At 42.7% G+C, this 23342-nt stretch overlaps 1 protein-coding gene across 1 annotated transcript in view; it reads left to right on the top strand.

Moving 5' to 3' along the window:
• LOC128753748 (neuronal membrane glycoprotein M6-a-like) overlaps nucleotides 1–23003 on the top strand; it is a 30547-nt gene extending 7544 nt beyond the window's left edge. The window contains exons 4-7 of the mRNA XM_053855798.1: nucleotides 4353–4506; nucleotides 17594–17670; nucleotides 17765–17830; nucleotides 19773–23003. Coding sequence (XP_053711773.1) covers nucleotides 4353–4506; nucleotides 17594–17670; nucleotides 17765–17830; nucleotides 19773–19925 — 450 coding nt within the window. The 3' untranslated portion in view covers nucleotides 19926–23003. The remainder of the gene's footprint in view (nucleotides 1–4352; nucleotides 4507–17593; nucleotides 17671–17764; nucleotides 17831–19772) is intronic.
• The last annotated feature ends 339 nt before the right edge of the window (nucleotides 23004–23342 follow it).

The following is a 23342-nucleotide window of genomic DNA, read 5'->3' as shown; positions in this document are numbered from 1 at the left end:
TAAGTTAGCACAGACCTTTAACGTGTCACCATGTTTCGGGGACAATACATGTAAGTATTTGCTCACCCATCCAAAAGTTCAGAATCAGGTGTCCTAATCAACACCTGGCCACAGGTGTATAAAATCAAGCACCTAGGCCTGTAGACTGTTTTGACAAACATTTGTGAAAGAATGGGCCGCTCTCAGGAGCTCAGTGAATTCCAAAGGCGAACACTCATAGGATGCTACCTGTGCAACAAATCCAGTAGTGAAATTTCCTTGCTCCTAAATATTCCGCGGTACACTCTCAGCTTTATTATAAGAAAAAGGAAGAGTTTGGGAACAACAGCAACATAGCCATGAAGTGGGTGGGCCAGGTAAACTGACGGAGATGGTATGCTGAGGCGTATAGTGCAAAGAGGTCGTCGACCTCCAAACTTAATGTGGCCTTCAGATTGGCCCAAGTACAGCACGCATTGACTTCATGGGGAAAAAAAGGCCGCTCGAAAGAGCAGGGATAGCAACTGCTACAAAGAGATGAAGCAATGGTTTCAGAGGGAGCTGAAGAAAGCTAAGGCCGTATATTCAGATCAACTTAGGCAGCAGTTCTTGACCAGTGACTCGGCTGCAGTCTGAAGAGGGCTCAAGGTGGTCACAAACTACAGGCCACGTGCATCCCCCACTCTGAACAACCTCTTTCTTGCACAGGACTTGAACAACAATTACTGTCTTCTCGAGCAGCCATTTTGTAATTGTTGAACGACAATTACTGTCTTTTCGAGGTGCCATTTTGCCCCAACACCTCTGTGTGGACTCTCAAGGATCACCTTCCACTTTACAGCAAAGGGCTATAGTGATGCAACAAAGAAGAACACAGCCACTGATGAGCCACCCGCAGTCCTCCCCATCCGCAGGCCGTGTTCAGGCCTCAGTTCAGGTAGCTTGAATCTTCGAAAAGCGGTGGATCCGGACAGTTTCCCCTGCCATCCTGAAGCATTACACCACTGAGCTGGCTCCAGTGTTCACAGACATCTTCAATGCATCCTTGGTGTCCTGTCATATTTGCAGCCTTCTCTAAAGCCTCCACGATTGTTGCTGTTCCTCAGAAACCAAGTATCGCAGGACTGAATGACTACAGACCAGTGGCACTGATGTCTAAGGTCATAAAGTCCTTTGAGGTTCTATCCCACCTGACATCTATCACTGCTCCCCTCCTGGACTCAATGCAGTTTGCCTACAGAGCCAGCAGATCTGTACATCTGCAGTAAACCAGGCTCTTCACTCCCAAAGAACATATGCCAGGATCCTGTTCATGGATGACATCAGCTCTGTTTTAATATGATTCTCCAACCTCCGCTTCAAGACAAGCTCCGTCAGCTCGACATGCCTGATTCCCTGTGGGGGTGGATTACGTACTTCCTGACCAGCCGGAGCCAGTGCATGCGACTGTCTTGGACACACAGACCCTCAACATCGGGTTTCCTCAGGGCTGTGTACTTTCTCAATGGCTCTTCCCCCAGTACACCAACTGCTGCACCTCCAGTCACAAGTTTGTGAATGACACCACCATCATTGGGCGCACCTCAGATGGAGATGAGACGGTTTACAGGAGGGAGATGGATCGGCTGGTGTCCTGGTGCAGCCAATACAACTGGAGCTGAACGCCAAGAAGACAGTGAAGATGATCGGGGACCTCAGAAGAGATCCTCCATCCCCCCTCATGATGGCTGAGTCACCCGTTTCCAATGTGGACTTCTTCCTCTTCCTGGGAGCCACCATCAACAAGGACCTGAAACCGGAGCCGACCATCAGTTCCCGCATCAAAAAGGCCCAGCAGGAGAAATATTTTCTTGCGGCAGATGAGGTAACTCCAACTGCTAACTCCAACTAAGATACTGGTGCAGTCCTACACAGCCATCATTGAGTCGATGCTCACCCTCTCTATGACTATGTGGTACAGCAGTGCCACCTCCAGGGACAAGGGCAGACTACAGCGCATTGTGCATTCTCCTGAGAAGGTGATCGGTTCCTCTTCATGTATGTCTCCAGGATCCAGAGATGTGCAGGTGGGATCAGAGCCGACCCTTCTCACCCTGGTCATGGACTGTTTGTCCCTCTTCCCTCAAGCAGGAGGCTACAGTCAATCCAGATCAGTTCCAGACAAGACCAGAACCACAAGAATGTTTTTTTGCCCTCAGCCCCTTGTTGTTTATTTTATTTTTGTTCATTATTGCTCGATGAAACAAAGCACTTTCCTATTTGACTGACATTGGCAATACAGCTGATTCTTATGTGCTAATCGTGACATGGACCATGTAAGCCTGTTCTTATTCTGATGATATGAAGGGCGTCAGCAAAAATAAGTGAAGCAAGTTTGAAAAATGTGGGATGAGTGGCAACCATTTGTGTTTCGCTGCTGGCAGGATTCAAGCGTAAATAAACACTAAGCAATGATACCAACACTATCCGTGTGAAGAACCGATCAAATCAGTGGTGAGGAGGCATATGGACTTGCAAGTGCTGACTTGCCAGTGAAAGACTTAGTCAATCCCACTGTTCACACAAACAAATTATACCCTTCTTCAGTTTAAAAAAGCATTTACATTAAAGTTCAGAATTGCCATTGTTGTCCGTCTCTGTTGTCTAGTTGCTCCCTCCTCCCCACTATGGAGAACCTTGTCAGAATCTTATTATATTTTATATATTGTCTGACTTTGCACATGCTGGCTCATCAGAGTGCCCAGAAGACCTCCCAAAGCGACCCTTCGAGCGAGTGTCAGCGGGTTCTGCTCAGAATCACACAATCCAACTTCGCATACAACCTTTTGAAGCAGAATGTTGATTTTGACTGGAGCTGTTAAGAACCTCCTTTTTTTCTGGCCTATTACTTTAATTAGTTTCTCCGTGGGTGTTATGGGTGAATTGGCATTATTTGCTGTCTGCATCCAACCAGCAGCCAACCCAGAATTGGATTAAAAAAAAGTTTTGCATTGTTTTAAATCTTGTCACAAAAAAACCTCCTTTCCTTCTTCCTCCTCTGTCATCTTGTCCTAGACATCTCCAATTGTCCAACCTTCTCACACGACGCTCTGGCTTGTCATGTACTTGTCCAGGCTCCTCGGCTTCCATATTGGTTTCTCCAATGCTGCTTGAGACCTCTTTGCTCGCGTCGGCTGGCACGCAGCAAACTCTTCTACTGAAGGATTGCAGAGGCAGTCTGTCAGGGGGGCCCGTAGCAGGACCATTTTATGAGGAATATGTGAGCCAGAGTTGGCAGTGGCCGACGTGCACGGCGCTCTGGATTTGATTACCCAACATCAACATTACTTCCACCATTCGCAGGATAACATGCCCTGGACATGCAACACTTCACTGTCATTACACTTCACTGTCCATTATTTGTCATCTTCAATCGGTTTGAGATCATGTGACAAACAATCAATCCTCCTCACTCTTGTTCATCATCCATTGGTTACGTGCCAGTGGGCCTATTGAGCTGCCTGGAACGGAACTCACAGCTTCACTGGAAAGAGTGTATATGCCTTAACGTTCATTTCCACGAGCTCCTTTATCACTGCCTTCATTTTCAAAGAAAAACAAAACCAAATATAATAGTTGTCAGATGGGGTCTCTTTCTTTATGGTACCAGCGGTTGAAATTACACTGTCTTGACAATCTGTGAGGGAATTCCACAGGAGCCATAAAGTCCATTGTTAAGTATTACTATTTTTGATGTGTTGAAACATTATTGATAAATTCAACTGCATTGATCACACATTTGTACCAATGGCACTAATCTTAACACTATTTACTTTCAAAAATGTGACACCTTGAACCTGTCTATCACTCTCCGTGCTAACACAGCAAAAACGATACACAGAAAGGTGCTTATATGCTTACAAACTCACTCACAGATGTGCATACCATCTCTCTCTCTCTCTCACATCCTCGCATAGACAAACCCAGCTTCCGACTGCCGACCCACTTATGCTCTCTCTCCTACACGCAGGCACACACACACAGGCACACGACTTAATAAAAATACCATTCAGTTTACTGTTTACTGGAATTTGATTGAAATTGTGTTGTACACATCAAGTTGTGAGGCATTTTTAAAGCATTTAAACTAGTTAATTGGAAATGGTGCTGTCTGAGTAGTCAAACCAGTACTTTGAATATGAGTCAGACAGCGCAGTAAAAGCACTGTTTGCATGAGCAAACATCCATGTGCTCACACACGTTGGTATTTTACTTTTTTTAAGTCTTTGGCCCAGTCCCAATTCTCATCCTAACCCTATTATAAGTGCGGGGAATTGTGTTGTGTCATTGAAAGCAATATATGATGTTGACCTCGTGGCTGTGTGTTTTTGCAGCTGATGTTCCTGGCTTACCTGTTCTTCTTAGTCTGGCTTGGAGTGACAGCCTTCACTAGCCTGCCTGTTTTCATCTACTTCAATGTGTGGACCATGTGCCAGAACACCAGCGTGGTGGAGGGAGCGAACATCTGTCTGGATCTGCGCCAGTTTGGTAGGTGCAACTTAAATGTTGAACGCTGGTAGGGCTGTCATAATATCAAACTTTCTCTTAACCAATATTGTGGGCAAAACACTATGAAACACTATTAACGGCAACAGCAACAGTTATTCCCCTACTCATGCAACTAACTTGCTCTGCTGTCGCAAAATCTTTAGGGTGATAATTGTGAACGTGGAACACAGGTTTGTGGCATTATCTCCTTTTGTAGATACTTTAACTCAACATTTATTTGCAAATTGGCTAAACCTTGATGGCCTACGAGTTTGAATAAAGATTGATAAAGAAAGCACTCCAACCTCCCATGCAGGTGAAGGTGTATGGTCACGTTATAAGCGCATCAATTTTCATTTGGGGTTGCACTGTTCATCGGACAGGGTGGGAGACAAGCCGCATATACTCTCCTGTATGATGTGCAAACGGCATACACAAAATATCCCCTGCATGTTAGAGTCAGATTTCTGAGGACTTCAAGTTTAAATGTCCTCATGATTTCAGTGGTACAAGAGAGATGAGTGCAAGTCGAGTCCACGGATTGTTTACCCGGAGGCATTGCCGGATCACAGACACAAACATAATTATATTGCTGCATTACTGTAATCTGCAGCCAATAAAGAACACATTTAACTTCTGCTTAAAATTAACGAGTGTGTAATTAATCAATGTTATGTGTGAGCAGTGTGTGTCAAGGACTGAGAAGCAGAAAAGGCATTTGGATCGCAGTTTTGGGAAATGTTTTTAAAAAAAATTACAATAAATAAATGACGACAACATTTTGATTGTCGACATTGTCTTGGCGGCCCTACATGTAACACACGTGACTCTCAAAAAGTGCATGCCAAGCACTCCGTTAATAGGGTGGACAAAATAAATGAGTTCAAGATTCCTTGTCAGCAACTAAAAGAGAGATATAAAGCAATATGTTTTTATTTTTTTATGATGCTCTGTGAGTAGATCCCGGGGTGACAACAGATAGTGTGTGCTCATTGTGTTGCAATGGGGCTTCAAGTGGAGTCTGATAGGTAAAGATGGCAAATCTTTGTGTGTGGGAGACTGGAGTTGTTCAGCGGATCATGAATGCAGCAAATTAAAACTGCAACTGGGAATATAGCATAAGAGTGTTGAAATGACTTGGACTGGTTGGAAATAGCGTAGAGATTGGTGGATCACGTGGTCAGAATCCTCGTTGACCTGCTCCAAGGGCAGATGGAAAATTGCAGCATCAGCCTGACCCATAACAAGTTATCCTCATCGGCTCCCAGATACGACTGGCCTCCCAAGGTCGCACAACTCTCCTGGAAGTTTTACAGACAAGATGCGCCGGTCCCTTTTGCCTTCCCATCACTGACTCGTCACCCTTGTTCTCACGCATTCTTTGGCGCCCACACAAGCCTGCCATCCCTTCCATCAGTCTGTCTAACGTACACTTGCTGGACGACCAGCTGGACCACATATTATTATATACTCCATACTACTTTGAAGCCAGCAAGAGAGTGTTCTGAAAACATGGCTCAACAACAGCATACCTGACGGTGCTGTGAAACTCGACCAGCTAACACACTATCAGGCTGACAGAACCCTCATCAAAGGAGGTATGACTTGCGACAAAGGTCTCTTTGTTGACACCAACAGTATCTGGTGTTGGGACGCTATTGTGAAACTGCTCACCACTGCTAGAGACAATGATCATCCAGTGCTGACCGTTCAACCTGCCGAGGGAATTTACCACTGTACTAGTAGTCACTGATAACATCCCTCCCAGCTCCAGCAACAACAACAGGAGTGAGGCACTAAACCAATTATATCAGCATGTCAGCAAACTGCACATCTTTCTTTTTCTAGCCGGCAATTTCAACCACGGAGACCCACAGACTGTTTCCCAAAGGACATAAACACATCTATTTCCCCAAAAGGGGGAACAATAGCATGGAGGTGCTTTGAGGCACATAACAGCACCAGGCCTGCACTGAAGACTCGTCCCTCTCCAGATGACCACTCAAACTTTCCCCAGACAATGTGAGGAGGTTCCACAGGAAAATTAACAGACGCAAAGCTCCTGGCCCTGGTAACATCCCTAGCCAAGTCCTGAGGGACTGTGCTACAGAACTCACAGATGTCCTCACATCTTCAAGACATGCCTCAAGACCTCCACCATCATCCCTGTTCAAAGGAAGTCGTCTCCCTCCTGCCTTCATGACTATCGCACGTTCGGTTTCAGCAGTACAATCACCCTCAGCAACTCAAATTAGACCATCAACACCTCTATGTGCAACTGGCAGCTAGCAACTGTACGGGTTGGCGAACCTCCAGGATCCCTGAACACCAGGGACCCGCAAGGATGTGTTCTGAGCCCCCTCCTCTTCACTCTGCTCACCCATGATTGCACACTATCATTCAGCTGCATCACTGCTTCTCTTCATCAAGTTTGTGGATGATATAACTGTGCTGGGTCACATCAGAAACAATTGTCAATTGACCAGCCTGGATAAGTGGTGCAGTGACAACAACCCGACCCTGAACGTCAAGAAGTACAAAGGAGATTATTGTTGACTGGCACAACGGCTCGACCCCCTTAACATCAATGGTGCTACTGTAGAGAAAGTGAGCAGCGTTCTGCGTTGCATGCGCCTGCACCGTGTCCTGCCACAAAGGGTTACAGCGAGTAATAAGAGCAGCTGGGAGGATCACAGGTGTCTCTCTCCCCTCCCTCCAGGACATTTGCCACACTCGTATCACGCGGAAAGCTGTTAGCATTGCAGGTGACCCCACTCACTCATCCAACTTCTATTTCAATCTGCTGGCATCGGGGAAGTGACAGAGAAGCCTCCGGACCAGGACCAGTTGACTGAAGGACAGCTTCATTCATCAAGCTGTGAGGATGCTGAACTCTCTCCCTACCCTGCCCTCCCTGTAAAACAAGGATACTTCTGATAGATTGAGGACACTGTTGCCACAATAAGGACACTGCTGCTCATTTTCTGGTATTTATAATTGCACTAATTGTTTTATTCACGTTCAAAGATTCTCTATTCACACTATGCACACTACGGACAGAGAAAGTGTTTCAAATCCCATGTACAACCTCTATGTGGTTTTTTGACAATCAAGCTGACTTTGACTTTGGTGACAAGAGCCAACTCACAAACAGAATCATGGAGTACTGCAAGCAATCGGCGGGATACGCATGGAGACTAAACAGCTGTCTGTAAAGTCATTCGACTGCATCAACTGCAAGAGTGAAGAGATCCACCAACAAAGACACACTATGTGACTTGAAACATATATTCATAGACGTGGACAAAGGATGGCTTGGGAGTATTCATGGTGCATGCTAATTTGCAAATTCCCTAATAAATGTGGGTTCTAAAGAGTTCAGCTCTGGAGAAACAGCCAGTGGATGAGGAGAAACTAGATAATCCAAAGACTCCTGACAAAATACCTGGATCATCCTATGATGATGTTTTAGTCCTTCCAATTTTATGACTAATATTCACTGCATTTTGAATGCAGCATCCAACAACAACCATCACAAGTTAAAAAAAGGTATATTTGATGTAAATCTAAGTTGATTTTCAACTTCGCACCTTCATTTTTGCTTATTTTATTTAATTACATTTTAGACTATCTCTTGCCAATACAAACATTTCCTGTTTTGCTTTACATCACTGGCTATAACAATTTTTGATTCTTATGTACTGTGACCAGTATTTGATGGCATGAGACAATTTAACAAAGACACTGACATTACATTCAAATTTGTTATACAGATTAAATTTAAAGCAACAGCAAGCAAATATTAACATGAAAAGACATAAAACACAAAATTACCCCTTCGTCTCATGGATCTGGATGTCAGCTTGGTTGTACTGCACGATGGCCTGTCTGCATGTAAAATTTCTGCTGCTGCTGTGTGAAATGTGGGTCAGTTGCTGACAGGTGTTGAACTGAAATTCAGTGGGCAATGAAAAAGAGTGTGCTGGGACTAGACCTTGGACTTCTGTGGAGCTCTGTGGAAACATAGGTGGACAAAGGAGCACATGTCTGCATTGGATCAGATCAGTGATCAACACATGATGTGAGTTAGTTAGTTCACTCTCTCACATCTGGTGATCTTAATAAACGTGTCATACGTGTGTGTAAAACACACAGTGCTGCAAAATGATTTGTGATTTGTTACAGAGCGATTTGTGACATTGACAGCACTGTCAGTAAGGATGGCCGCCACCGCATACACACACACACACACACACACACACATATATATATATATATAGAGAGAGAGAGAGAGACACTAGTAGAGGGCACTACAATACCTTCAAATTCTTGACAACAAAAAAAAACATTTGAGGAATTTTAGCAATCAGTAATATACCTCCAACTTGTGTCAATTACACATCGACAAATTAACAGAATTAAGCACCTTAAAAGATGCTTAAACATTACAAAGTCCGATCGTTCTTTGAAGATATTCAAACCTGTGTCGTGTTAGTGGCTTTGTGAAGATATCTGCTGTCATATCCACTGCTGGACAATACTGGACTTGTATTTGTCCATTCTGCACACATTCACAGATGAAGCCAATATCGTTCCCTGTTGTTGAACGACCGTCGTCCAGATCTCCAGCCCAATCGGCATCTGAAAATCCAATCAAAGTTCCTGACCCTGACCTCTCATGCTTGAGGGCGAGATTCACAGTACCCTAAGTATCGAAGAATCCTTTTCACAGCCGTCAAATGTGCAGCATTTGGATTTGCGTTGTACTATGATACCGCACTCACTGCTTGTGCTATGTCTGGTCGCGTGGGTCTGGCAGCACACAGCAGACTGCCTACAATAGACTGATAAGTACTCGGATTCACTGATTTACTGACGTCACCATCTTTTTTTCAACTTCACATTTGCATCTGCAGGTGTCAAAATGGGATTTGCATTGTTCATTCCACACTGGAAAATAGTTTCAATTTAATGCTTCTGATGAAGAAGTATACTGTTGTTTACTTTGAGTTGTACAATAGAGATGTCCAGAATATAGGACATTCTGACATCTTGTATTGCTTCTTTAGTACTTCTTTCAGCTCATCCATGCTTTCCTTCGATTCTGTGATCAAAATTAGATCATCAACACCGCTAGTATCTCCAGCTGCTGTCAAGATCTTCAAACACATATGGAACTGAAGTGTGCTGTGTAAAGCCAATGTCCTTCATGAATGCTGTGAAAGCCTCGCTCCAGCGGCGAAGAGATTGCTTCAGTCCATATATTGACTTATTCAGTTTACACACTAGATCAGGTGTCCCCAAACTTTTTCCTGAGAGGGCCACATAACTTTTCCCTTCTGTGATCGGGGGCCGGGATCAGTTTGTAACAGAAAAAGTGTGACGATTGCACTAAGTGCCTAAATGTAAAAAATTATTGTTTTCCAGAAAGCACAATCAAATAATCCTTTCTGGATTTTTCACAGAACAAGTAAATAAATAATAACATTATTAATAAAAAATAACCCTCTCTGGGTTCTTCACAGAAAAACAGTCCATGGAACATACACTTTCTGTTGTGCCGTGCATAATCTTAATAGGCCAGAGCAGAATCTCTTACTTGAATAACTCATATGAGCAGTCAAAGTTCTTATCTTCCTTCCTTATAATCCTTTTGTTGGTTCCAGTAGGCTTGTAAACATTGCTGTTTGCAGTTCTCTCTCTCTCTCATCAACTTCCCAGTGAAAACCACAAAGCAACTGAACTGTACAGCACCTACACAGTACAACCAGTACCACCACCAGTATGGTTGTGGAGAGGGATTTTATCCCAGTAGATTTTATTCAAGATTCAAGATTCAAGAGGTTTATTCGTCACACATACAGTTATATGGAGTACAACGCATGGTGAAATTTTTTAAGTCCCTGCATCCAATAAAAAAAAGAAATGTGCACACAAAATGCACACTATAATAATAAATACAATTCATAAAACAGCAATATAAAAACAACAGTGCAAAGTTTTAAAACTATTATTATGACTATATTTGTTTATACCCAGAATGACTCATTTAAGTCAGAAATGTGAACTTACCTTTGTATGTGCATCAGTGTGAACTGTGGGCCTGCATCTGGCTGGTGAGAAGTTGAATGTCAAGTTCCATTCTCGTCACTGCCAGTCTCAAATACTGATACAGATGTTCATCTGCCAATCTTGATCTCATTTGAGTTTTCAGCAGTTTCATGCGTGAAAAGGTTTGCTCGCAGATATACATGTTGCCATTCTGGGTCGATCAGCTCTGGCACCGTTTTGTAAATGAAGAAATGCGTTAATTTCAGGTAGCAGCTCGTAAAAAAACACCTCAAAACTGTGCATCTGTCTGCAGATTTCAGTTCAGACAGGAATTCGTGGGACCTGTGTTTAAGTCCCTTTGCTCTGATGAAGTTTATGCATGACACCGCAACCTTTATGACAGAATCTGCCTAATTCACCAGTGCTTGCTGGTATCTCCCGGTCCGTGCATCCTATTTGACCCCGAGACATGCCCACCATGCTAGGTGCCAGTTGTGATGCTGGCCAGCTTTGACCAGTTCAGGTCCAACTCTTCTATGGTTTGGTACACTTTGCCAAAAACATCCTCCCCCGTCGTAGTCCCTTTGAGACTTTGGACATCTGCCAGCTCCTCGCACATCTTAAGGTTTGCACAAACTAGCTGCGCGGTGTCCTGCACGTCCATGCTCTCATCCAGTGCAAATGAAAAAAAAAATCTCTCAAATTCTTTCGTCTTCTGCTGCAGCTGGGCATATAAATTACCCCAGATTTCTTCAATGCACCTGGTGATTGTACTCGCTGATAGACCCATGGCATTATTGTCTTAGGACACACCTTCCCCCGCGACAGCGTTCATGCATTTCTTGACAAACTCTCCATCAGTGAAAGGTTTACTGCTGCTTGCTATCAGTTGAGCAAACCGGAAGCTGGCCCGAACAGATGACTGGTTCAGCTGAGCTAACAGTCCACTTTTTAGCTTTGAGAGTTTGTCTGCTCACATTTGCCCTTGCAAGCTATTATACCTGTCTTTGTGACGAGATTCATAGTGTCGCCGCAGATTGTAGTCTTTGAATACCGCCACCGCCTCTTGACAGATGAGACAGACAGCCTTTTCTTTGCGTTGAACAAAAAAAATAATCGTTTGTCCACTGAAGGTTAAATGCCCTGCATTCTGAATCCATTTTTCTCTTACCTAATCTTTTTGCCATTATTCCGTTCTCTCTTTGAGAGGGGCAGGTTTAGGATTTTTTATTTCTGGGGGTTGCCAGACCGCCGGACCAAATGTGGAGGCCATAGTTGCCGCTAGACGTTCTTGTCTTTGTTTAACGTACGCCTGTGGTTGCTCCATGTATATTTCCTCTCCCAGGTGCCCATTTAGGAATACAGTTACAACATCCATCGGATGTACATGTAGGCTGTTTTGGACAGCAAATGTCAACAATGTATGAACTGTGTCGAACCGTACCACAGGTGGAAAAGTTTCATTATCGTCAGTACCATACATCTGCGAGTAGCCTTTAGCAACAAGCCTGCACTTATGTCTATCAACTCGTACATCATTGTAATGCTAGTTTTTGAAGACCCACCTTGATCCTACTGCCTTTCGATCCTTCGGTAAATCCACCAAGTCCCATGTCATGTTTTCCAGCAATGACTCATTCCAAGTCAGCTGCTTCCTACCACCTCTCAGCATTAGGAGTCACCAATGCTTCTTTCAATGTGTTGGCTCTGTGACACAACACATATTAGCATAATGATCAGCGGTGACCAGGTCAGCAAACTCATCATAAGCATATCGCTTTGGAGGCTTTCTGACTCTGCCTGTTTCTCTGGCAGGTGTGCTGACAGTGATTTCGTCAGCCGATGTTCTTTCATCTGTGTGGATGGTGACTTGATTCTCTGAACAATTTCCATCCTGACTTTCCTGTTTCCATCCAAAGTATGTGGGGTACAGTCATCTCAAGGTGGATATCATGAGCCTTCAAGTATTCTTGAAATTCCCTCGATGTGTATTCCCCTCCATTATCTGTTCTCAATCTTGTGACTCTCTGGCCACACTCATTTGAGAAGGTCTTCTCAAACTCTTTGAATTTGCACGGAACTTCACTCTTCTGTTTCAGGAAGTATACCTTGCAGCATCTTTAACAGTCATCAATTGAAGTCACAAAATATTTTGCACCACCTATGCCTTCTGTCTGCATGGGACCACAGACATCAGTATAAACCAGCTGTAGCTTACGTTTGGATCGAATGTGTCCCACTAGCTTTCACTGAGGGTGAAACTGATATACTTCAAGATGTCCTTTGTGACAAGTCATATGCTTAGATGCTCCAGAGTCAATCAACCACTCTGTCTGTTGTGACATCTCCTCCAAGTTTGTCTCTTGAGCTACAAAAGTGCTCTCAGATGAGTCATCATCTTCACACATCATGCTTTTGGCCTTGTGGGTTTTCATTTTCTTTCACGTTTTATATGGCCTTCTTTCCCACATTTGTAACATCTGAATGAGCTGGGTCTGTCAGTTCCAAGTGCTTTTAAATGAGATTGCACATCTCTATGGACCTGCGTTGACATTGCTGATGCCCCACCAGATGCAGCACCATCATCAGCTTGTTCCTTTATCAATGCTCGCTGAACAACCTAGTGTTAAACTGTCCATCTTTGCCTATAATACAGTGACAAATGGAGCATCGGTTGATAGTAAACCTCCCAGGAGTGTTATAATCTGATGTTACTCCTCAATAACATCACCTATAGCTCCAAACTGGTCAGTCAGTTCCTTCCTTCACTTCAAATGATCATTTAAATTTCCACCTTCCTTTATTTCACATCTGAAGTATTTTTTTCTTCAGGAACAGTTTATTTGCAGTATCTCTCTCAAAATGTCCCTTCATCGTGTTCCACGCCTCTCTTGGGGTCTGACTGCATGTTATCAGGTACTACTGGGGAGCACTGACATTCAGCAACAAGACAAAAAACGCTTTTTCTCTCCGTCAGTCAAATTCTGTTCGTGCGTGAGGCTTAGCATCTGCTGCTAGTACCACACCGTATTGTGTAAATAAAAAAAACAAGTAAATCAACTTTTTTCTTCAGTGACGCTTTAGGCCCATAACCTGTTGTTTTATTTATTTTTGAGTTAAAAAAGACACACATAGAGGGCAGGACAACACCTTCAAATTATTCTATGTTAAATTACTCTTTACAACAAATATGACCAGTGTCTGTCGCTGGTAGCGACAACGCAGGAAAACACAGTTTCAGGAGGTGTCGACTTAACTCATTTTCAGGTGGAGGAGAACTTTCATGTCAATGTCTCGAAAGATCCTAAATCTTGAGTTACTTCTTCACAGAGAAGCAGCCTATTCACTTGACCTGCCTGTAGCAATATGACAATTTATTCATATGAGTGAGGATGCTTGACGAAAATGAAGCCACACTTCACTTACATAACGTTTGGGAGATAAATACACAATGACACAACATCACACAATTAGGACTGCAACCAACGATTATTCATTCAAGTATTCATTCAGTTAATCTATGAATCAGATTTTAAACTAAAATAAAAGGCATTAGATCCCAAACTTGTATTTATAATACAATAAAAATAGTACAAGCAAACCACTTCACGGACTTCACTTTGTTTATGAAAATTGCATAATTAAGTGATGATGACCAAATGGACCAGTGCATAATTCAGTATATTTCACATCTTCCAGACATACAGACACTTTCTAAGTGTACAGAAAGATGACTTTTGTTTCAGGTGATGTGAGCTGTCAGAACAATTAATCATTTAGAGAGACAGTGAGAGAAATACAAATCAGAAAGCACAATTTTATTTCATTATGTTTTAGTTTAGATTTAGTTTCATTTGGTAGAGCCATGCGTCTGTCCATGAGCTGAGAGGTGTCACACTGATCAGGGATGTGGAGTAAATCGGCCTTCGCTATTGGCTAATCCACATCAAGGCAATGGCCTCGGCCTGAGACTTCCATTGATTGGCCCCGTTCAGGAAGGCACCGCCTGCTGTGTATAACACTCCTCGTCTTACCCTGCTTGACCCCTTTTGGAACTCAGCCACTAATGACAGGCCTGCTGGGCTGCCAGTTAGAGGGTTCTGCACATATTCATAGAACTGCAGTTACTATAGGTAACCAGGATTTCTATGTCATATGTGTTTCGCTATTAGTAAAAAAACACAGTTAAGGCCGTAGGGATTAGTTTCCTCCAAGCACGGCCTAAGGACCAGGAACCTTAGGAATCAGGTGATTGACGTCCTACCGGCTCGGCCGAGGTCGAAGATGCACCTCTGGAAAGGACAGTATGAGCAACCAAGGTGGCCACCATGTACCTCAACTAGGCTTGAGTGAAGATCGATGCCGATGACCAGGACGCTGCACGGCATATGTCCTCCATGGAAGCTCCACCAAACAGCGCCACTGAAGAGGAGCTAGCCCTTGGGGAGTGTGCTCTGAGGCCCTCTGGAACTTCAGCTCCTTTGGCCTCATACGCCATCTTGGTTCCTTACAGGAGGCCTGATCCAGCAGAAAACTCTTGATGATCGGGTAAGAAACGATCTAGTGTCCCACCGAGATGGCTGCGAACACATTCAGTGTAGCCGTCCTTTAGCCAGCAACTCCTAGAGGCAGGAAAGCACACCAGAGGCAGGACAACTGGATGGTGTGAGATCTCTAGATCCACACCAATCTGCGAAGATGCGCCTGGTAGCATTGGTATTGTCCTTGGACACGAACATGTCCACCACCGGAGTCCCGAATCACTGCCAGATCGCGTCTGTTACCTCTGGTGCGAGGCCCCCATTCATCCACGAGAGCGCCCCCTCTAGATATTCTGTCCGCTCTCATGGACAGGAGACGCTACAGCTGTAGTGTTGTTTGACCTCACCATCACATGATGTCCGTTTAGCCATGGTGCAAAGTGAAGAAGTACATTCTCCACCACCAACAACACCAGCAGATTGATGTGAAGTGTGGGACTGGACCACAGTCCTCCCATGCGGTCCTCGTCTAGGGCACCGGCCCAGCCCAGGAGGCATGTATCCATAAATACATGCACGTATCACTGGGCGCAAGCCATAGGGCCCCCGGCCCTAAGGTGCGCTCTGGAATCCCAGAAACTCACGTCCTGGCGAGCTTGGCATAGTCATTTGTTCCTCTCCCAGACCAGGTGGCGACAATGGCGTGCAAAACAGCTCTAAACGGTAACTGGTTGAACTGGAAGTGGTCTCCCCGTACCGCGAACCTCTGTGACACGGGAGGATGGGGATGTGGAAGTAGGCGTCGAAGTCTCAGGCCGGGGTCAGTGCCTCGATGTGGATTATGCTGTTAGAGGGCAAAGCACATATGACGTAGAATCATTATTATGATGATTTACAAGCAAAATCAACTGCATGAGAACAGCTGCTAGAGCTCTCTTGATGATATATAAATCATGCGCTGTGCTCCGGTAACATCTACCTCAAAACAGGAGCCAGACATCTCTGCGGGATTTCCTGCCACTGATGGCTTATGGCACAGTCTTTCAGAACATGATCAATGTGCATGAACAAGACATTTCTGCTGTAAATTGAAAGCCACCATTCACGATTATGCTTTTTTGACCCTTTTGGTTACTTATATTTATAACTTCCTTCAATAGGCCCTAATCACAATTGTGCTCTATCATTCAGTTTGGAAAATATGCACATGCTGGCGTCATTGTGACTTGAGAGCAGATTAATCCTGCAGGACAGCACGTCAGGTGACTCTAGCGCTGACGGCGTGCTGTGTGAGCTTATGCCATCCTTGGCATAGTCTGTGATATCATGGAGATTCACACCAGTCACATGATTTGTTTTTCAGTTGAATTCATTTAATTTCCTCTTAAAACCAACACCCAGATTGTGATTGAGCAGGTTTTCATCGTGCTGTGCGGACCACCATCAGTCCAGAAGTATCTACAAGTAACATCCGACTTATGACATGGATCGGTTCCGACTAACCAGTCATAAGTCAGATTTGACGTAAGTCGAATACGATTCAAAATAGCCGACGCAAAGGTTATAGGTACTACTGCAGTGGTAGATTGATGTGTGAGAGTAAAATGCTGCTATGTGCTGCGGTGCCTGCAGACGTAAGTCAAGCAGGTCATAAGTCAGACGATTTAACAGTTTGAAGAATAAGAACAAAAAAAAAAAAAAAAAAAACAGAACAAAATCCATTTTAATACATTTGGGATATTAGTCACAAAAACTGCTGCTTTAATCACTGGTTAGTATTTTGGTGTGTTTTTGGATGAAAATGATCAATATATCAGATGCATACAGAAACTCTGAAAGTTGATAATTTTGATACAAACTGTTGCATTCTAACTGTCTGAAATATTTTATTTTATTATTGCTGAAGTTACAACATACTCAAGATTGATGATCTTACATGGAAAGTGTGTGATAAAATGAAAAGCAACTGAAACACACTCTCTTGAATCTGACCTGTTGGGTCCAGGAACAACCTATCTTTCACACCCACAACAAAGTGCATTCTTGTTATGTCAATCCAAACTGCTGACGTGGAACATTTTGTGTTGTGCGAATTTTGTGTTCAATGTCTTTTCACTTTGACTCATCGGATTCATCAAGGCTCTGATTTAGAAGGATTCCACTGGTCTTTTTAGAAGGGTCCCACACGTGAACGCACAATTCAGTCAAGTCTGGTGGTCCTGAGAACTGCCTGGGAGGCAAAAAAGAAGTTATGTTAGAAGGTTGAGGTGCTGTCTGCATATATGGCACATTTCCACAGCAGTGTGCTGACCAAGGTGCTTTACAATGAGACCTGATTTCAGAGGCAACTGCCATCCTGACTCCTAATCAAAGATAAGCAGAGGAGAACACAGGAAAGTGTCACAAAACACATGCTGAATGTGTCAACTCTTGGACGATGTTATGACCAACAAATGTGTCTGTAAAATCCATTAAAGGTGTGCAATGGAATAATAATAATTGTACCATTTGATTTTGGCTCCTGCTTCACCTGCTCCTTGCGTGACTCTCTCCAGGCGCTGTGACCTTCACTGAGGAGAAAAAGGTGTGTACAGGATCCGAGAAGTTCTTCAAGATGTGTGAATCCAATGAGGTGAGTCTCAGCAGGTTTATCATTATATGTCAGCTATTTTTTTCTCTCCAAAAAAGAGCCACATGGTCATGTGATGTTTTTTTGTGTGTTGCAGTTGGACCTGACCTTCCATCTGTTTGTGTGCGCTCTAGCTGGAGCCGGAGCAGCTGTGATCGCCATGGTGAGATGCATTGCATCACTGCCAAAAATAAGAGTCAGCCTCATTGTTAAAATGGGTTAATGACAAAAAAAATCTTTTATAGTAGAAACAAGTCAGTAGAAACAACATATACTGTATATTTTGCTGCAGTTGGTCAGGTCTAGGTTCAGCAACATTATGTGCTCAAAGAATGAGGTCAGCTGACTACCTGAATATACTGAATGACCAGGTTATTCCATCAATGGATTTTTTCTTCCCTGATGGCATGGGCATATTCCAAGATGACAATGCCAGGATACATTGGGCTCAAATTGTGAAAGACTGGTTCGGGGAGATTGAGCCATCATTTTCACACATGGGTTGGCCACCACAGAGTCCAGACCTGAACCCCATTGAGAATCTTTGGGATGTGCTGGAGAAGGCTTTGCGCAGCTGTCAGACTCTACCATCATCAATGCAAGATCTTGGTGAAAAATTAATGCAACACTGGATTGAAATAAATCTTGTGACATTGCAGAAGCTTATCGAAACAATTCCAGAACGTTGTACTTGTTCCTCTGCATGAATGCCTTAGTAGAATTGGAGCTGTGTTTAGAGTCGTTGTCTTGTAGAAGTATCCAGCAACTTCAACTTTGTCACTGATTCTTGAACATTGTTCGTAAGTATCTGCTGATACTGACCGGAATCCATGAGACCTTCAACTTTAAGATTGCCAGGACCTGCACTGGCCACACAGTGACACCATCTTCAGCAAGATCATGTTGTAGGTCTTTGGAGCTGGTCTGTGGGTTGAGTTTGACTGTTCTCACCATCCTTCGCCTCTGCTTATCTGAGATCTTTCTTGGCCTGCCACTCCAGGCCTTAACTAGAACTGTGCCTGTGCTCTTCCATTTCCTCACTATGTTTCTCACAGTGGAAACTGACAGCTGAAATCTCTGAGATAGCTTTTTGTATCCTTCCCCTAAACCATGATGTTGAACAATCTTTGTTTTCAGGTCATTTGACAGTTGTTTTGAGGCTCCCATGTTGCCACTCTTCAGAGAAGATGCAAAGAGGAGAACAACTTGCAACTGGCCACCTTAAATACCCTTTCTCATGATTGGCTTCACCTGCGTATGTAGGTCAAGGGTCACTGAGCTCACCAAAGAAATTTTGTGTTCCAATAATTAAACGTTAAACTTCATTAAACTTTTCCATACTATATATATATATATATATATATATATATATATATATATATATATATATATATATATATATATATATATATATATATATATATATGGTGCAAAATTACAACTGGAAAGGCATTTAGGCTGACTTGTAGTATGTAGACCAGAGGAGGAAATGGGCCTTAAAAATGGATGTAAATTGCAAGTGTTCGGTCCATTCATTTCACTTCAGCATATGAAGCAGTCACATATCTGAGGTGGTTTTATGACAAAAAGAGCTGGTTTGATCCGAGACTGTCCACCGCCACAGACGTCTTCTGCAGAGTCCAACGCATCTGTGATGTGTGGGCTGACACATTTAATATTAATATTTATATTTTAGAGGCACATTATTTTAGAGGCACATGATAAATGAACCCACACATTGTAGGTTGTTGTTAAATATTTAGAAAAGCTGTTTTCTAAATATTGATCTCACAATCAATCAGTCAATCAAATGGACAGCAATGCTTAGTGCTTCAGGACCTGAGTTTCTCTTAGCTCACATCTCACTCGACCTCATGATCACGTAATCCGTTTGTATGTAAGTTTATATTAAAAACTTGAATGTAGCCACCTTTGTGATTTCACACAAAAATGTATGTATGGTTCTATCATTTGATTCAGTAATATACCAAATTTGTTCAATTTGAAAAATGTGACTTCTTGTGGCAACTATTCTTATACCATTATATATATATATTGTAACTGTAAACTAACTTGTAACCTATAACTGCCAACTCTCCTTTCAGGTTCACTTTCTGATGGCTCTGGCTGCTAACTGGGGCTACCTGAAGGACGCCAGCCGGATGCAAAAATACGAAGACATAAAGTCAAAGGAGGAGCAGGAGCTGCATGACATCCACTCCACTCGCTCCAAAGAACGCCTCAATGCTTACACATAAACACTCTTCACACGAAACAACACACACTTCACTTGTCGGACACACAGAAGACACAAACACACAAACTTACATACACCGCCTGACATAAGCACAAGGATAGCCGAGGCATACTCACTGACATCTATACCATAGACATAAGCGGGCAGAGACAGAAATGAGGAAAACCGATACCGATATCGCACAGTTGTCAGCTAAGGAGCGTTCACTCAGGTGTGCCAGGCTAACAGTTATTTTTATCTGTTGAAAAAATTGACTCATTGGTGTAATGACCCTCTTTTCGGAGGTTTCGATATTTATCACAGATCACTTTATTTTAATGGCAGATGTTAAAGCTCCAAGGAAAGTTAATGGTAATCATGTGCATGACGGAACCAGGACAACCAAAGGTCAACCAAAAACTCTGATGATGATCACAAAGGACATTTGTTATCGTGCAACCAGCTTGCACTATTGAACAATTGTTTGCATAAACCGTTAGCTAGGCAAACAAGAGCTAACCATCTTTAGCAGGCAATAGCAGTGTCTTTGTTTCCCACAGGAGTCACTGCCTTCACTATCCCTCGTTCCCATACCTCGTTCCACCCTGTTAAGTTTACACACATCACACACACACACACACACACACATCCTAACAACAATAATAATAACAATGAAAAAACACACAAAAAAACAAAAACACTTCTTCACACTGCAATCCACCCGCATCGATGTGACTGAATGGTCAGTGTTGTGCAGGCAGTGTTGTATGGTGGTGTCATGCTGTGTCGTGTTGTTTCACCACTTTGTGATGGTTGGTACTGTGAAGAATTATGGTCCCAGAGGAAGTTCGTACATACAAATGGGTGCAAACGTGTAGCTTTGCTAACTTCTCCTCTCCACCCGTCCTTCTGTCCTCCTCAGTTTGGTGCCTAGTTGGAATAACTGTGACATCAACTGTGCATGCCACTCTGGCAGGATATGGGAGTCCAAATACCATTAAATTACAGTAATTGGACGAGCAAAATATTGCCATGTGAAATCGTCCATCGTGTACACTGGCATATGTGAGTCTTTCGACATTCTGAATAATTCATTGGTGTTTTTTTCAACTGGCTGTGATGGAAGCTAATGAAACAAGGCTGCGGAGTATCTTTCTCTTCACCCTACTCATTTGTTGGACTGTATGGATTTCCCTCAGATACTGCAGTCTTTTAAAAATGTTTTTTTCTCATTGTATTGTTCATGTATAATTTTAGCATCAGCGGTCTCTTGTATGATGGGATGGGGGGTTATCACTTTTGGAAACACACAAGCATACACTTGCACATACTTTTCATCTATTAGTTATTTACCTCATGTGACCAGATTGAATTGTGAAGTGATCGTACGTGATGGTTGGGGAACTGTGAATGGTGAAAGCTGCAGAGTTGGTGAATCCTGAAAGTTACTTTGAAGGGCCACAAAAATGTTTACATCTTTTGGTTGTCTTTCTTGTGGAGTGATGGTGCAATGCTGTCAAATCAGCACAACCTTCCACTATAATAGGCCAGTTTAAACATTTCATGTAGATGATCAGTGTTGTTTTTTTTTTTTTTTAATTTTTTTCAAATGCTTTTATATACTGCAGTAAACTTTTACTAAACCTTTTAGATGGTTGATCAATTGGCCTCAGCTTTGATATATAAAGGCATATAAATGTCATCATTGCAATAAACATGATACTGTGAGGAAAAAACAATACTCTATTTTTAACATATTCTAAGAACGCTAGCTCAATAAAGCTGTTAATGAAGAAATCTGGGACTCAAACTGTCACAGGTGTTGAACATCTCTTTTTGGCTTGACCGCAGAAACTGACAGGGGCCTGCTGTGTTGCTCTAGAGCAAAGTCACTCTCTATCAGCCAGTAGAGATCATGAAGAGATGATGATGTTGATGATCATTTTGGAAAATCAGGTACAAATGAAGAATGCTGAGGACTTGTTAGCTCACAAATTCTCTCTCGCTCTCTCTTTCACACACACACACAAGTACACACACATCATAAACATACCCAGTATCATCACTCTGAGCCATACTTCCTTTCACCAATTACATTCCACTATTTTATTAACTTTTAATCTATGAAACTTTTAAATGTGAAATCATTAATATAAAGAAAAAAAAAACAGGTTTTCTTTTCTTATTTTGTGGCCAGTGAACACTGTACCTATATCTGCTCTGTACAAAGATATACATATACTGTATGTTAAATGGGTGAGGAGAGCAGCCCATGGTTAATGTGAACCAGAGTCCGGTGGAACCACACGTCTCATGCTCTGTTGCAGAAATATCAGACGGACAACACTGACCATGAAATGACCATGGTCGCTGGACAGCTCTTCAATAAGCTCCTAAAACACTGTAGTGTCATCTCAGTGGCTCTGAAACATGGACGTGAATTCTTCCAGACTCTGGTTGAGGGGCTTGGCTGTCTATAGTCAGTATTTTAAGGTTCTAGTTATTAAGTAATGACAGTATTCTATCATTTCATTGCCTGACAATGGATGTCACGTCAGTGTTTAAACCTCTGATAAAAAAGAAAGAAAAACAGTTTGTGCACTCAATGACAATTGTGAGCTCTCTCTTTCTCTTATTTTTGGTGTGTAAGTGCATTGATCTCCATGGTGGCTGAATCTGTGTATAATCTCGCAACATTGATTATAAACTGAAACAACATTGATGAAAATTACTGAATTCATATTAAGAAAATGAAATCTCGTACTAGAACTTAAAAAAAAGACTAGTTGTTGTTTGTGGCATGGTTATGCATTCAATGCTCATCCTTCAAAAGATGAAAAAAACACAAAAAAATATATATTTTCCACTGGCACTGTTCTGCTGTTTATGTTTTGTTCATCACTTTTGTGTGCAGTATTGCTCTTCCTGTTGCTTATAATGTTGCTACGCTGGCATGTTTGCTCAGTTGTCTACCACCAGTTTGACAAATTCACAAGTAAGAAATCTGATTAACCATCTTTGGCATACAAGTGCATGAATCTAAAATGATTTGATCAAAGTGTTCTTTATTGTTTATCCTAATAAAACAGATTTGCAGATATGGTGTATTACTTTCGCCTCCCCTACTCCTGCACCCATCACTGCTCACATCCTCTTCCATGTGCCCTCTCTGAGTTCACCAAGTTAAGCCCAAAGTTTCACAAAACGAAGGATGATACAAATACATTGTACTGGGCGACAAATGTCTGACTTGTGAGACCTGGTCTGACCAATTGAGCTTGGTAATGTTTCAGTGAGGTGAGGCTATTTGCCATGGTATTTGAACATCATTCACCACATTAGAGTGGGGCACATATAATTATCCTGAGAGAGGATGTGGAGATCAAGATTATACAGGAAGAGGATCTGAGTTACTTACTTCTGTAACTGCTGGTTTCTT

The sequence above is a fragment of the Synchiropus splendidus genome, chromosome 2 (genome assembly GCF_027744825.2).
Source record: "Synchiropus splendidus isolate RoL2022-P1 chromosome 2, RoL_Sspl_1.0, whole genome shotgun sequence".
NCBI lineage: Eukaryota > Metazoa > Chordata > Actinopteri > Syngnathiformes > Callionymidae > Synchiropus > Synchiropus splendidus.
The sequence above is the reverse complement of the archived record's forward strand: the minus strand, read 5'-3'. Positions and strand labels throughout refer to the sequence as shown.